This window comes from Trachymyrmex septentrionalis, unplaced genomic scaffold (genome assembly GCF_001594115.1).
Source record: "Trachymyrmex septentrionalis isolate Tsep2-gDNA-1 unplaced genomic scaffold, Tsep1.0 scaffold103, whole genome shotgun sequence".
In the NCBI taxonomy this organism is placed as follows: domain Eukaryota; kingdom Metazoa; phylum Arthropoda; class Insecta; order Hymenoptera; family Formicidae; genus Trachymyrmex; species Trachymyrmex septentrionalis.
Window position 1 is genome coordinate 324,143 of NW_017304155.1, and position 16,223 is coordinate 340,365.

The window sequence follows — 16,223 nt, forward strand, 5'->3', positions numbered from 1 at the left end:
ACAAAACTGTCTGAGAAGTTTTTTTAGTACGAAATCGTATCTTTCTAACGCCATTTGGCGTAACCCGATCGCACTTATACAACGCGAGATACAGATTACTAAAGCCATCTATTGGAAAAATAATAGATTTCTTTTTACTACACCTTATATACAGGACTGAAGATGCTCTTTTACAATAAATTTTTTCATTTGTTTAAACAAATTTTTTACCCGATTTTCTAAAAAAAAATGACGTAGTACTATTGTACGAAAAAATTATATAACTTGCATGTATTATAAAACTTTTTTACTAAATATGAAATTTTAATAAAAATTGTAACTGCATGTGTATTTTATACATGGAAACTGTATGGAACAATCGATGTATAATACTTGATATTATCCACCTGTCGACTACCGTCACCACTCTTAAGATATTTCTTCAAGAAATTGAGTTTCTACAGATTTTTTTGAAATTTGGATATTATGTTTAAAATAATTTTATTCTATATGTGGTTAAAATTTCAAAGACCCTAACGTGCCGAAATGAAGATATTCATCTTCAAAGTTTCAGCTTTTAACACGTAAACTTCTATACCAAGCCTTGCCAAAGTAATGTTTTAATATTAAATTTCGCCTTTGCGGCGAAAAGACTTCCGATTCCGTAGCGAGCATGCTAAGAGGTGTAACTGCCTGCGCATTGTATAAAAGCGGAAAGAAGAGTGAGAGAACAGTGAATGGAGAGAATAAGTGTGCGAAAGGGAGAGAGAGATAAAGGTGAGAGAGATGTGGCAGTGGAGGAAATCAAAGGGATAAGGGAATAGGGCGGGAGATATAGGCACAGAAAAAGAAAGAGGTTAAACAGAAAGAGGGAGAAAGAGAGGAGATGATGGCTTGGCGTGGCGCTGCAAGTCGGCAAGGGAATACGGAGGAACGGTTAGAGAAAAGGAGTGAACTGAAGTAGAGTGATAGAAAAGAAAAACGAGAAATAGGAAAATATAGCAAAGGGTAGAGAAACTGTCGGAGAAAAGAATGAGAAGTGGAAGCATAGAGTTAGGAGAGATAGAAGAGATATAAAAGAAAAAGAAACGTGTTAAAAAAGAAGACTCATGGAAAAAAGCAAATTTTTAAAAAGAGTAATAGGATGACAAGATCGAGGGTGATAGGAGAGAGGAGAAACGTAGCACGGGAAGGGAAAAGAGAGTATAGGAAGATGGTTAAGAGAGCTGAGAGAGGAAATGATAGATTAAAGGAGTAAAAGAAGAAATAAGGAAAGTAGCAAGAGAGTAGAATAAAGCACTAAAAAGAAATAGAAAAAGCGAGGAAAGAACTGAGGGAGAGAGAGAAAAGATAAAAGAAAGAAAGAAAGAAAATTAACAAAAGGAGATGGAAAAGGAGTTGAAGAGAATGAAAAAGCAGGAGAAAGGGGGTAGGAAAAAAAAGATATAAAAGAGGGCAGCAGAGAAGACAAAGAAAGAATGGAGAGGGGTTGGAAACTGAGGGGAAGGGGAGAAAGAAGAAGGAATATAGTGGTAAAAGGGATAAAAGAGGAGAACGGGGAACATAAACAAGGGAGTAGAGGAGGTACTAAAGAAAAGGAATGGAAGTTAGAATAGAAAGTGTGAGGAAGATAATGATAGGGAGGAGAAATTGGGGAGAGATGGCGGTGGTAAAGTTAGGAAACGAAGAGGAAAAGAGGAAGGTAATGAAAAATAAAAGAAAATTGAAGAGAGGTTACAATCTAGCTGGAAGAAGATCTAACATGGTGGGAAAGGAGAACTAGATGGAAGCTGAGGCATATTGCGAAAAAGCAGGAAATGAAAGAGAAAGTAGTGTGGGATATAAGATAAGAATTGAAGGAATATAATGGTTTTAAGACAAAGAAAGAGGAACTGAGAGAGATGAAAGAGAGAGATAGTGGAAAGGGAAAAAAGTAAAGAGAGGCAGATACAAATTAATAAGGAGAGGAGAAATGAAAAGAGAAAATTAAATTAAAGGGAAGTGTAAGGAAAGAAGGGAAGGGAAAGGTATAGAAGATAATAAGAGAAGATAATAGAAGATAATAAGGCGAAGGGAGTAGAAGGGTCAGAGAGAGAGGGGAGAAACGAGGACGGAGAGATAAAGATTGGGTTTTGGAACATAGCAGGGGTGACAGGGAAGAACATGGAGTTTTGGAAGGGACTGGAGAAATGGGATGTGTTATATTATATAATATTATATAATTAATAGAGACATGGGTGGAAGAAAAGGGGTTGGAAGGAATCAGAAATCGTGCGGGCGGGCGGACGGACGGACGGACGGACGGACAGACGAACGGGTGGGCGTGCGTGCGTGCACGTATATTATTAAATTACAACTTCACATTTAATTACAATTTTCATGCAAAAACATTTTTTTTTCATACATAATTATTCAATTACAATTTTCATTTAATATTTAATCAATTATTATTTTTAATTTACTTATTACTGTTTAATGTTATTAATGTGAATATTATTTTTATATAATAAGTTCTTTAACATTATATTATTATATAATTCTGATTTAAAAATATACTCGCTATAAACAATTTTTATGACACAACCGAATTGTCTTTTTTTTTTAGAAAAATCATTCTGTAACTTCATAAAAACTCAAATTTATAAGTGCCTTTTCAACCCACAACATGGCGATGAGTCATGTGACCTGGGACACACTACATCAAAGGTGCCGACGGTCCGTGTCCATACTGTATGTACTTATACTGTAACCAAGGGAATATGAATGAAAGGTGCAGAGCAACAAGAAGGAATAGGAAGGGGAGAGTGATAGGGGGTATAATAATATTGGGAGTATAATAAAAATGAGAGAACTAGTAGAAAGAGGTGAGGAAGAAAAAAAAGAGGTAGAAGAAATAATGATAGGGAAGATAAGATGTGAAAAAAATAGCTGGAGGATAGTAAGAGTCTACGTAAATGGAGATCTGAAAGAGAAACTGGAGAGTTTAAGAGAATGGATGGAAGAGAAAAGAGGAGTGAGAACAATAGTGGGAGGGAATTTTAATACGAGAACGGGGACGGAGGGAGGATTGTTTGAAGGGGAGGAATGTGAGGAGGAAAAGTAAGAAAGGAATTCAAAGGCTAAAAAGATAAACGGAGAAAGGAGGAAATTGTTAGAGTTCATCATTGAGAGAGAATGGACTATTTTGAATGGGGGGATAAAGAAGGGGAATATACAGGAGAAAGAGGAGAGTCGGTCATTGATTATATATACTGAGTTTGATATTCCATCAAATGCACTCTACTGAACTGAATGAATATTTTTGAAGATTACGTTAGGCCTTTCGTCATACTAAATATTATTTTTAATAGCGATATATCAATACTACATAACTGCAAAAGAGCGGAAAAATCAATTGATTTTAAAATTAATTTCTTAACTGCTAAAAAACATTTGAATTATTCATTTGTACATCTAATACTTCCCCTCCTCGATGCCGCCCCACGTAGCTTTCAAAGTTCAATGCGCACGCAACATTATACAAACATAAAGATGGCCATCCCCAGGGAGAATCAAGGGAGAGTGGAGCGGAGTGTTTCTCTTCTCTGATTAGTTTCGCCATTTATAGCTCACATCATGTGTGTATATGTACATATATATAATACTAATGCGATACAATAGTTTCATCACACTCCTACCATATCTCCTACTCACTTCAACGGCACGCTAAACGTGGCTTCCGGATGAGTCCGCTCCATTCTCCCTTAATTCTCTTTGGCCATCCTGTATTCTTTCCTTTTCTATTGTCTAACATTTCCACTTACAGGGGTTTCTACTCTATATACACCTCTTTGGTTCGTGCACACAGATACGATACATTTATGCGTGTGTGTACGCTCGCCTCAAAAGTTTCTCTCTTCAGAGAATACGCGCGGAGAGGCATATTCGTAAATTGTACGCGATTAACTTTTTAGTGTGATTATAGCCGGAGAAATACCTTAAAAACAAAAAAGCTCGTCAGATGTTCGATGCCCGCTGTAAAAAAATTCGATATTTTTATGTTAAAAGTATAATTCGAACATTAATTTAAGCTCATTTTTTCTGTCTCGCACATCAAGTGCATCAGCTACGAATTTTCAAAAATAATAAAAAATACGTTCTTCAGAAGCTTTAATTTTATTTTTCTCAAAAATCTGACGTGATAAAACATTTTCACTAATGGATTCAGATTTAGCACATCAAAAACAACAGACAATTATTATTCTTTTTCAAAAGGCAAAAATCATGTAAACTTATGTTGATTCTACAGTGAGTTTGCAGTCGGAAATTATTAATCTTAATCGGTGAAGCTGTCAATGTTAGTCATACAAGTTAGCTATTGGTCAATTTCATTGATAAGACTACTGTCTATCGACATTGTAGAATCAGCATATCGATAATGTAACTCACCTCCATTCTCATGAATCTCATAAAGGGCATATTCTGGGACGGACAGCATTCTCATGTCGGGACGAAATTTTTCTATAAGCGTTTCTATCACTGCCTGGCTAGTCGCGTCCGAGGCAACCCTGATGCACTTAGTAGCGACCTTTTGACCGCTGTCTTGGAAATAAAATCTCATCACGCCGTGAAACTCCAAGTCCTATTGAGAAAAAAGTAATACAACTCGACTGAAGGCGGAAACGATTTTGCAAAATTTAGATGCGACACTCACTTCGTTGGGTTCCGAAAGTTCGAACAGGTCCAAGCGATTGGCGTTCCACTGCTGTATAACTACCCTGAGAGCGTCCCGCTCCGCCTTTTTATTCGCTAGTTCCGTTGCCATCCTGAAAAACACGACGGACGACGTATATATAATTGTAATCAATCGACACAATTGCGAAAATTGTATAACAAATTATTAAACAGGTCACAATTCCTTGACCGCATAATCGCAAGCTTCTCCTTTTAATTAAAGAATGTATTTACTTTCTGCTAAATTTCTTTATGTTAAAATTTCTTTATGCTAAAATTGCGGCTAAAATATCGCATAAGTAGCGTTTTAATTGCAATATTCGTTATCAAAAGTCATCTAAAGGCTCGTATAGAGCGATTTTTTTTTAAAAGAAAATGACAAAATGAAAATTCCAACTGATGTATATTATAGTGCAGTCAATTATAATTTTTATGCACGTAATTATAATTTTTCAAAAATCAATTTACAAAATCCGGCTCTGCATGTACTTTCACAGCATCAGAAAATATAGAAGCAGATAGGTCTCATAACACAATATTCTAGGAAATAAAATATCACTAATATTAGTATAAAAACATGTATCTGCGAATAGGAACATTCCATTTTATTATAAAATTTTTAAAAGCGAAATTGCAAAAATCGGCTTTTTAACAGACTTCCAGTTTCATAACCGTAAAATATAAGCTAAAACAAATTTCATAGCAAAATATTTCTATATGATACTCAGCGTTGGCAAACGTTACTGTTCCAAACCATACTCGTATAACTTTTGTCTGAAACATTTTTCTCTAAAATTCACTGTTCAGGAGATATTTTAGTGCATCAATTAAAATGATACAATCTGTATATGAACCTTAACATCAAAATTTTTAATTGTATATGTAATTGTCCTTTAATAATAAATAATCTAAACATTGTGTTTAGTTTAATTAAAGTGTCAATTTGACACTTTAATTTTCTTCAAAATATGTTTATTTAAAAATCTTTACCACATTGATTTTATAAATCATTTAAATTCTAACACAACTAAATCACTAATTAATATGACACTTCATATTGTTTGCACTTTGCGCCTGCTAGGATAAGTACAAAAACCCCGTCGTTCTAATATCCGCACATCTGCTTATCGACCATTCCATGGCGCTTTCGTGACGCTATTCAGGCCTACTTGGGGGGCATGCGTGCGGCCGTATGGCCTGAGGCTCGTTCGTTCGTCATTGTTCGTTGCGACGCCATCGTTATTGGTGTAACGTTCACGTGCGGACCGGTGCGCAAACCGGTTATTTTATATTGTTATATACTCGAATCAACGCGTGTAAAAGTATATTGTAAAAAAACATTAAAGCACACTCTTACAAAAAGTCTTTTTTCATTCGCGCTGCCAAAACCAATTCGAGCGTGGTCACAAGGCAAGAGATACAAGCCTCAATGAACGAGAAAACTACGTTCCACATAACGCAAAAAAGAAAACAAGTCCTTTTCCTAACATTGGTCTTTTGAGCCGGATATGACGGACTGCTACGGATTTTCACAGATTTTCAGTGATTTCACAGATTCCACGGATCCTACGAATTTTATGGATTTTAGAATCGTACATAGATATGCATGAATAAATAACATCCGTTGCAAAGTTGATGCAATACAAGCGTCTCAATCGTAGTAAGTACTCGCAAGCTTTATCTCGGCTACAATTGTAAGGTAAGAGCATTCTTTCACAATATTGTGATTAAGAAAATCATATTCAAAGAAGCATCAAACATTGATGTTTTTGCTTTCGTTCGCAAGTCACGTCATATTTCGTTCATCGGTTTCGCTCACAAGAGCTGCCATATTGCACGTTTAGTAAATTTATCACTTCCGCTCACAAGGAACTGCCATTTTACATTTTTCGAAGATTCTAGATTCTTGCATACAAAGGCGGCCATTTGCATTTTTACAAAGCTTTCAATTTCATCAGCTAGGCCGCCACGTTGCTACATTGTAACGACTTTGCGTTGCTACGCAGTCAATATTACGCATTATATGTAGCATTCGCAATGGATATACTCACATTATCAGACGCGAAGAACAAGAGAGCTCATCTAAGAGCCGCGGCCACACGGCTAAAAATCTTCATTGACAACTTCGATATGAACAGCGGTTCGCGGCACGATCTTACTGAGCGCAAGCAAAGATTATCGGAATTGTGGCCCCATTTTGATGCGGTTCAATCTCGCATAGAAATTCTTGAAAACGCAGATCCCTCGATCACCGACAAAAAAGCTTTTCATGAGCAGCAAACGCAACAGCGCGAAAATTTTGAAAGTCCCTATTTTCACTTAATGGCTCATTATACAGCTCTCAGAACTCTTGAGCAAATGGATAACAGCGCATATCAGTCAAATTCATCTCAAAATAACAGGCACGCGATTAGTTCAAAGGAAACGCGTATCAAATTGTCAAAGATAGATTTACCAGTTTTTACTGGTGCAATAATTGGTATTCCTACAGGTATTTCCTACAGATATTTGTGAAAAGCTAATCCATTTAAACGAAAGCTTAACTGAAATTGAAAAGTTTCACTACTTGCAGTCCGCCTTAAAGGATACTGCTGCTGATATAAAATCCATAGAGATCACGGAAACTAATTATCACGAAGCATGGGCGGCGGTCAAAGAACGTTTCAACAATTAGAGATGGCTTGTTCAAAAGTATGTTCGTGCCTTATTTGAAGTACCAGCAATACGTAAGGAAAATCACAACATGATTCGCAAATTATTGAACATCATTCTTAAACATTTGCGCGCGCTTAAGGCCCTCAAAAAGCCCACTAATTATTGAAATTATATTAATCGTTCATCTTATCGTTTTTAAATTGGATGTAGTCACCAGCAAGGCGTGGGAGTTAAGCATTAAAGGAAAAGACCTGTCGGATTTAAAAACATTAATAGAATTCTTGACTCTCCGATGTCAGGCCTTGAAATCAGTACATGGCAGATCTCACAGTAGCTCATCAAGTAACGCCATGCCAAAGTATAGTAACCATTCAAAATCCCTGGCAGCAAACGTCGCTACATCCAATCTTTCTTGTGCTGTATGCAAAGAAAATCATTCAATATATCACTGTAAAGAGTTCCTCAATTTATCAGTCGAAGATAAAGTTAAGGCCGCTAAAAAGGCGCTTATGTCTTAATTGTTTAAGATCAAACACATATTAAGTGAAAACATACAACTCAAGTACTTGCCGGAAATACAGCAAGAAATATAACACATTGTTACACATAAATGTTTCAAATAATTCCGTTCAATCCGGATCAAACACGCAATCAGCCAGTCAAATTACAAATCCTCCACTCCCCGTTGCTACACAATGTACATCATCAAGTCATCACTCTTTAAACATTTTACTATCAACCGCGGTCATCAATGTACTATATGATTCTAATAACCAAATTCACTCATGTCGAGCATTACTTGATAATGGATCCCAAATGAATTTCGTAATAAAAGAATTAGCCAATCGATTGAAACTTGAAGAGCGACCTCTTGATATTGCAGTGGCGGGAATCATGGATGGAGTGATTCACGCTAATAAAGAAGTTAGTCTTTGCGTCAAATCGCGTTTTAATAATTTCTGCGAAAAAATGGACTGCATCGTGAAAAATAACACAGCATTTATCGCAACATTTCATACCTATGCAAAGTATATCTATTCCAAAACGTATAAAACTCGCTGATCCCGATTGTAACGTACCAGCTAGCATTGACATTTTAATAGGAATTCTTCTGAAGGTTCATTTGTGCGGGTCAGATTAAACAATTAAAAGCTCAACCGATTGTAAAAGACACATTTCGGATGGATAATTTCCGGTGTCACACCAAGTGACAAACCAGACCTGCCTCTTTCACTTAATTTTCATTTGACCACACTCGATAAATTAAGTATTAACTTACGTTAAATCGATTTTGGGAGGTTGAGCATAACACTACTGCGAATCCACTTTCCCCCGAAGAGAAGATCTGTGAAGAATTATTCGTACAAGGAGTAAGTCGCAACTTAGAAGAACATTTCATCATCAAACTGCCAATAAAGCAAGATAACTAAACAACTTAGGAGAATCTAAATACATCGCTCTAAGACGTTCAAATCTTTAGAGAAGCGACTCACTCAACCCTGTATGTATAACGAATACAAGAAGTCCATGGATAAATGCATACAGTTGAACCACATAAAAGAGTGAACAGTCACACGATGCCAAGCCCAAGCCTTCCAGTTTTATCTCCTACACCATGCTGCACGAAATGAAGCGAGCTCCACTACAAAGTTCCGGATGGATTTTGACGGCTCATGCAAAACCACGACCGGGCTATCTCTGAACAATTCGCTAATGTGGTAGGAACTACGCTACAAGAAGATCTTTTTTCCATTTTGGTCAGATTCTGAACATTCACAATAGCTCTCAATAACCTCTCAATAATCGGCTCAAAACGCCGATAACAGTGTATTGGCAAGTTTTGGTCGATTCAACTCAAACATCGTTGCAACGCGTTTTCTGGCGAGAGTCCCAAGACGAGCCCATCAAAACTTTCGAATTACTCACGGCACTTCATCAGCATCATTTCTGGCAATCAGAGCCCTAAGAAAATTAGCGGAGGATAACGCAGATTGCTATCCAAGAGCATCGCAAATAGCATTGCGAGATTTCTATGTGGATGATCTCGTCACTGAGGCCGATTCAATAGAAGAAGCTTTGTCCATCAAGAGAGAAATCACGGCATTGCTGCAAGAAGAAAAATTCGAGCTTAGGAAATGGTCATCCAATGCTCTCAGCCTCTAGGATCAAAACTCCTTCGTGGAGTAAGAGAATTTATCCTATCCTTCGACAAGAACTCCGAGAAAGAACGCCAGGCATTGCTTGGGATTGCCGATATTTAAATATTCATCCAGCAACCATTTGCCTCCTCTTAAAGCGCCTATCAAACAAAGTATTTTATCACGTATCTCTCTCATTTTCGATCCATTAAGACTGTTGGGTCCAGTTACATTACTAGCTAAGACCTCTGCAATCATGCAAGATCTCTGGCGATTCAAGCTCGATTGGGATGAATCTATTCCCTTAGAATTGAATACCAAATGAAAGCGTTTTGAAACTGAGTTACAAGAACTGAATAATATACGTATTCCTCGCCTTGTAACAACTACAGAGCAACATACCTGTTTGGAATTACATGGGTTCTCAGACGCTAGCGAAATTGCATACGGAGCATCTAGCTATTTATACTCCACTTCAGTCAATAGTGCTTATTGCACACGCTTACTTTGCTCCAAATTCCGAACGGCACCATTAAAGTGTTTGTCACTCCTGCGCCTCAATGTGGTGCATTGTTACTAGCTCAGGTCATCAGTAAAATTTCGAAATGTCTTATGCATCAAATATCCATTTATCTATGGACGGACTTTACAATTGAACATCCACTGTCGTGATTGCAATCGATCATGGTCAACATTTGTAACACATCGCATCGGGAAGATACAAGAATTAACATCTATTCATCAGTGGAATCACATACGCAGTGAAGACAATCCCGCAGATCCATTGTCACGAGATATCATGACGGGTTCTTTAATTCAATTATCTGGTAGACAGAGTCTTCTAGGCTGGGGCTTGACAAAGAGAGCTGACTTCAAAGAGCTCTTCCTATCGATATAATCAACGTCTCTGAAAGAAAATCTAAGACCATCACCGCAGCAGCAACTAGTACACAAGAACCTGACATATTTTATCGGTATTCAAGCTTTACCAAATTCATTCGCGTCTTTGAGTACATGATTCGTTTCATAGAAAGATCCAAGGGTGCTACACGTGCATCCAATCAATCTCAAGAGATTTCATTCTCGCGTAGTAACATTATGTAACCTATATTTTTGAACGAGCAACAACAAGCAACTTTTCGTCTAATCAAAGCAATATAATCGAAGCATTTAAAAAAAAAATAAAGTCACTCAGCAACCACGAAGCTGTTCCCACAAACAGTCCTATCTTAAAATTGAATCCATTCCTTGACGACTCCGGCATCTTACGCGTAGAGGGTCGTTGAAGGAATCCTCCTTGCCTTATTCATCTTAAGCATTCCATGCTGGGAATCATCCATTTTCCCGCTTAATTATGATGCATGAGCATGAGAAACATGCCGGACCGTAAGCTACTCTGGCCGCAGTGCGTGAGCGCTACTAACTCATCTTAGCACGTAACATTATTCGACAAATTTTCAGAAAATGCATCATCTGTTTTAAAAGTTCGCCAAAATTCGCTTCCGTCATTATGAGAAATTTGCTGGAACCGTGGGTTAAAACCTCCCTAAAAATATTTGATCAATGTGGAGTGGATTATGCCAGCTCTCTCTATTATAAGGAAGGTGCTGGAAGAACCACTAAGCTAGTGAAATGCTACATTGCAATTTTTGTCTGTTTAGCCACCAAGGCAGTCCATATTGAGTTGGCGTCCAATTTGTCTTCAGAAGCATTTCTAAATGTCTTCAAGCATTTCGTAGCGAAAAGAAGTTGCCCTTCAGACATCTTTTTTGACAACGGGCTAAATTTCGTAGGAGCCAAACGTAAATTAGGCGAATTAAGAGACTTACTTCGTAATGAGCTAACTCAACAACAAATCCAGAATCAGACCACAACCCTAGCAGTTCACTGGCATTTTATACCGCCTCGTTCCTCACACCATAGAGGTCTATGGGAAGCAGCCGTGAAGGCAACCAAACGCCCATTTGGCTCGCATAACAAGGAATGCTAACCTAAATATAAGAAATTAGACACATTACTCATTCAGATCGAAGCAATATTGAACTCCGCTCATTCCTATTTCATTGGACCCCAATGATTTCACTTCATTTACTCCGGGACACTTTTTAGTAGGTACACCTCTCACATTTTATCTCGAATCGTCTCTAGACGAGATACCCGTGAACTGTCTTTCACGATGGCAATATATACAATTGCGTCAACACTTCTGAAAGACACATGAGTATCTTCAGCAATGCCAGGAACGAAATAAATAGCAGATAAACGAACCGTCTATACATGTCGGTCAAATGGTTGTTATAAAAAAAAATAACATCCCCCTATTATCATAGCCGTTGAGAAGAATTTTAGAAATACATCCAGACAAAGATGCCGTAGTCTGCGTTGCCACTGTGCGTACCACTAACGGCCGATTACACGTCTCTACCTACTTCCAATTAAGAACTAAGGTCTGGTTATGTCATTTAATATTTAGCGCTTTCTACACTATTTATATTAACTACATATATCTCTTTTGTTAATTGTCTTTGTAGTTCTCAAACATAATGTTATTTTTTGTCAATTGCAATCACTTGCATATTGAAAAACGATCCTTTCAAGAGCGGCGGTATGTTTGCGCTATACGCTTGCTAGGATAAATACGAAGGCAAGTCAATAAGTTTTTAGAAAAATATAGTAAAACATTTTTTTTGATCGATTCATTTATCGATTTATTTCTCAACATAGTCTCCTTTCAGTTCGATACACTTGATCCAACGAGTCTCCAACTTTTTCAAGCCGTCCGAATAATATGATTTGTCCAACCCTTCAAAATAAGCCTCTGTTTCGGCGATGAGCTGCTCTCTGGTGGTGAATCTCTTTCCTCCGAACCATTTCTTCAGGTTTGGAAATAGTCGCAGGGAGACTAAATCTGGCGAATATGCTGGATGGGGAAGCAATTCGTAGCGGAATTCGTTGAATTTGGCCATCGGTGCCGGGCACATGTGAACCCGTGCATTGTCTTAATGAAAAAGCACTTTCTTCTTTGCCAAATGGGAACATTTTTTTCTTTAAAATGTTGTTGAAACGGTTCAATAAGGCTGCGTAGTAATCGCCATTGATCGTTTGCTTCGACGGAAGGTAATCGATATGAATTATAACACGTGCATCCCAAAAAACTGTGGCCGATCACCTTTCCGGCCGATTTCACGGTCTTCGCCTTCTTTGGAGCTAGTTCATCTGGTGAAGTCCATGGTTTTGACTGTTCCTTCGTCTCGGTAATCCACAATAATGTTTCGTCCACAATAATGAATCGACACAGAAATGCATCTGGATTATGTTGAAACATCTCCAAACATTGTTTTGAAATCATCACACGGTCGCGCTTATGGTCCACAGTGAGCAAACGCGGCACCCATCTTGCCGATAGCTTTTTCATACCCAATTGTTCATGCAAAATTGAAATCACTGTGCCATGTAATATGCCTGTGGCCTCAACAAGCTCGCGCACTTTCGATCAGTCAAAACAATATCGTGGACTTTATCAATGATTTCTGGCGTAGCAGCCTCTATTGAACATTCCGAGGTGCATCACATGTGGATGTACGACAATATTTAAATTCATTCACCCAATTGTATACAGTCGCAAACGCTGGTGCAGATGTGCTATGAACATTATCCAACTCGGCTTTGATTTCTTTCGGCGTTAAACCTTTCATATGTAGATGTCTGATCATTACACGAAACTCATTTTTTTCCATTTAAATAAAAAATACAATGATTGTTCGTTTTAATCGTTTACAAAAATAAAATCACGCGATGAATTCCGCTCAAAATTTGACAGTAATCAGCTGAAAGATGCTACTTGTCAAAAAGTAATGACATGACACTGCGAGTGTCTTTTGACAGATTTTCTAAGAACTTATTGACTTGCCCTCGTACAAAAACTCTGTCGGTCCAATATCCGCACATCTGCTTATCGACTATGGCGCTTTCGTGGCGCTGCTTAGGCTAGCGTGACGCTATTCAGGCCCATTTGGGAGGCATGCGTGCGGCCATATGACCTGAGGTTCGTTCATTCGTCATTGTTCGTTGCGACGCCGTCATTGTAATGTTCACGTGCGGATCGGTGCGTAAATCGGTAATTTTATATTGTTACGTACTCGAATCAACGCGTGTAAAAGTATGTTGTAAAAAAGCAGGCATTAAAGCACACTCTTACGAAAAGGCTTTTTTTATTCGCGCTGCCGAAATCAATTCGGGCATGGCCACAAGGCAAGAGGCACAAGCCTCAGTCAACGAGAAAACTGCGTTCCACATAACGCAAAAAAGGAAATCCTTTACCCATAATACAACATATATTAATTTTGAAACAATAGGGAGTTTGTATAAAAAAAATATTTTTTTTTGTTTATTATGAAAATATGCATTATTATAAATTTATGTATAAAGTAACTTCGGTATATACTCCGCATCTATCAAAAACTTAATCTATCAAGTATTATTTACTATGTATGAAGTAAACGAACTATGTCAGTAAAAACTTTGTACTGTCTACTGCTATAAAAAAAATGTTAAAAATCTGAAATATTTATTTTTCATATTAAAAAATAAACTTTTTTGCATTTTTGCCGTATATCCTATAAAGATGGAACTCATAGAGGAAGGAGGAAGGAGAAGGAGGGTACGTACGGCTCATGAAAAATTTACAAATAATGCATATAAATAAGAAGTATAATAACACAATAACTTAGAAAATGTATTTACTAAGTTTTATCAAGGAATAAGAATGGTAAATATGTATATGAAGTAATAAATAATAATACAATCTTTCTACATATATTACAAGTGTTATGACATAAGGTACATATTTCATATAATGCGTTTATTGCATTTAGTGTACTGAATTCAATCTGCACACTTTGTATGCTTTGGGCATAAATTCCGCTCACTAAAAATGCCGTATATTCTAAACAAGTGGGATAGACAACAAACTAAACAAAGAATACAAAAGCAAAGCACTTGTATTTTGCTATACAACATGCTTTACTATTCCACTACACGTATGTATCACGAAATAACCACTAATGCCCATTTCTACCAACGTAAATTAATTTTAATCTCGGTTCAACTTACTTTCTTTCTTTTCCTAATCTTTAGAATTCTAAAGATTAGAAAAAGACAAAGAGTAAATTGAACCGAGATTAAAGTTAATATATGTTGATGGAAATGGACACAAGTCTTAAAACACGCCCTGTATTAATTATTTTATGTAGATTATAATTTATGATGGCGTTACTTATTACAGTAACAAATCGATTCAATTCACAACAATTTCATTAATATTAACAGTAAGAAGCTGAAATCATAACACAATACTAATATTAGGTGTAGTAAAAAGTCATCGCGTATTTTTTAGCTCAAAGTTGTATATACAATATCTTCGTCAATAATAAATGAAATTCAAATTTAAAAAAAAAGGTTTTAAAGCTTGAAATCTCTACTTTTAAAAGCTTATCACATTTTTTAAGTTTATATGAGTTTGATAATTTTTACATACCAAAAACTACGAGCTGAAAAAGACGAAAAATTTTCTTCTCACTTTGTGGATTTGTAACGTGTCCAAAACGAATTTGAGAAAATTTTCGATTACCTATCGTGAAAGCTTGATACTTTCCCTACAAAATGGTTTTTTTTAAATATTCCTACGACTTTTGATTACTGAGTTATCGCGGATTAAATAAAAGAATTATTTTGACTTTAATTGCTCATAACTCCATTAAAAATTGTCGTATCGTATAATTTAAAAAAGAGATTTTTAAAGCTGAAACTTTACTCTATCAAGATATATTTATATTGTTGGTAAGAAAGTAATTGCGGTTTTTACTGATAGATGTCTTTTAAAAAAACGCGATGACTTTTTACTACACCTAATATAACATAAAAGCATGTAACGGAGTAGTTGCGAGAAAATTACCCCCACTTCTACTTTTTTTTAATTTCTGCGGCGTAAATCGCAGCCCGGAGTTACTCTAATAAAATTTGTAATTTTTAGCAATAGGTAAATACTAAAAAACTAAAATAAAGTTTAATGATATTTTAAATTTGAGAATACAATTCCAATAAATGACATGTTTTTTATTAATTATGAATTTAAAATAATATAATTTTAAAATAATTTTGAATGTAAAATAAAATTACAAAATCCCAAAAATACCTTTACATTTGACATTCAATGTTTTAGCTTACGTTTAAGGTTATGTTGGATACTTTTACATAAACATAATTAATATTTTTATAATTATTTTAATTAAACAAAAAAACGTATTTTATATAATACGTACATCAAAATGATCTTCACAATAAAAATAATTCTATTTTCCTAGTTCATCAACACGATGTAAACTTATAAATTTTTTTCTCACATTTTCAGCTTGAGACACATAAAATGACAATTTTTCCTGTGTTTTAATTATTGTGTTTTTAAAGATATAAAACACGTGTTTTCTTTGCTTATTTTTAAAATACATTAATTTCTTATTGAATAATTGTGGTTTCGTTGTTGCAGTGTGACGTCACATTACGTTCGGGAGGGTTCAATCATATCCGGACCGTCTTCGGCATTTCAAATAATGCAATAATTTATTTATTTTCTTGCGTTAAAAAATTATTAAAAAATTGCAGTTAAAGATATATATATATATATATATATATATATATGTATATATATACATATATATAGATTGGTAAAAAAATCAAAGA

General features: G+C 36.1%; 1 protein-coding gene across 7 annotated transcripts in view; it reads right to left on the reverse strand.

Moving 5' to 3' along the window:
* The window catches only part of LOC108757169 (afadin), a 170,220-nt gene that overhangs the window by 86,649 nt on the left and 67,348 nt on the right, over nucleotides 1–16,223 (reverse strand). For all 7 annotated transcript variants that reach the window (XM_018501596.1, XM_018501593.1, XM_018501616.1 and 4 more), the window contains exons 2-3: nucleotides 4,673–4,784; nucleotides 4,408–4,600 (exon numbers count right to left, since the gene is read on the reverse strand). In XM_018501596.1, the coding sequence (XP_018357098.1) occupies nucleotides 4,408–4,600; nucleotides 4,673–4,783 (304 nt within the window). In that variant the 5' untranslated portion in view covers nucleotide 4,784. The remainder of the gene's footprint in view (nucleotides 1–4,407; nucleotides 4,601–4,672; nucleotides 4,785–16,223) is intronic.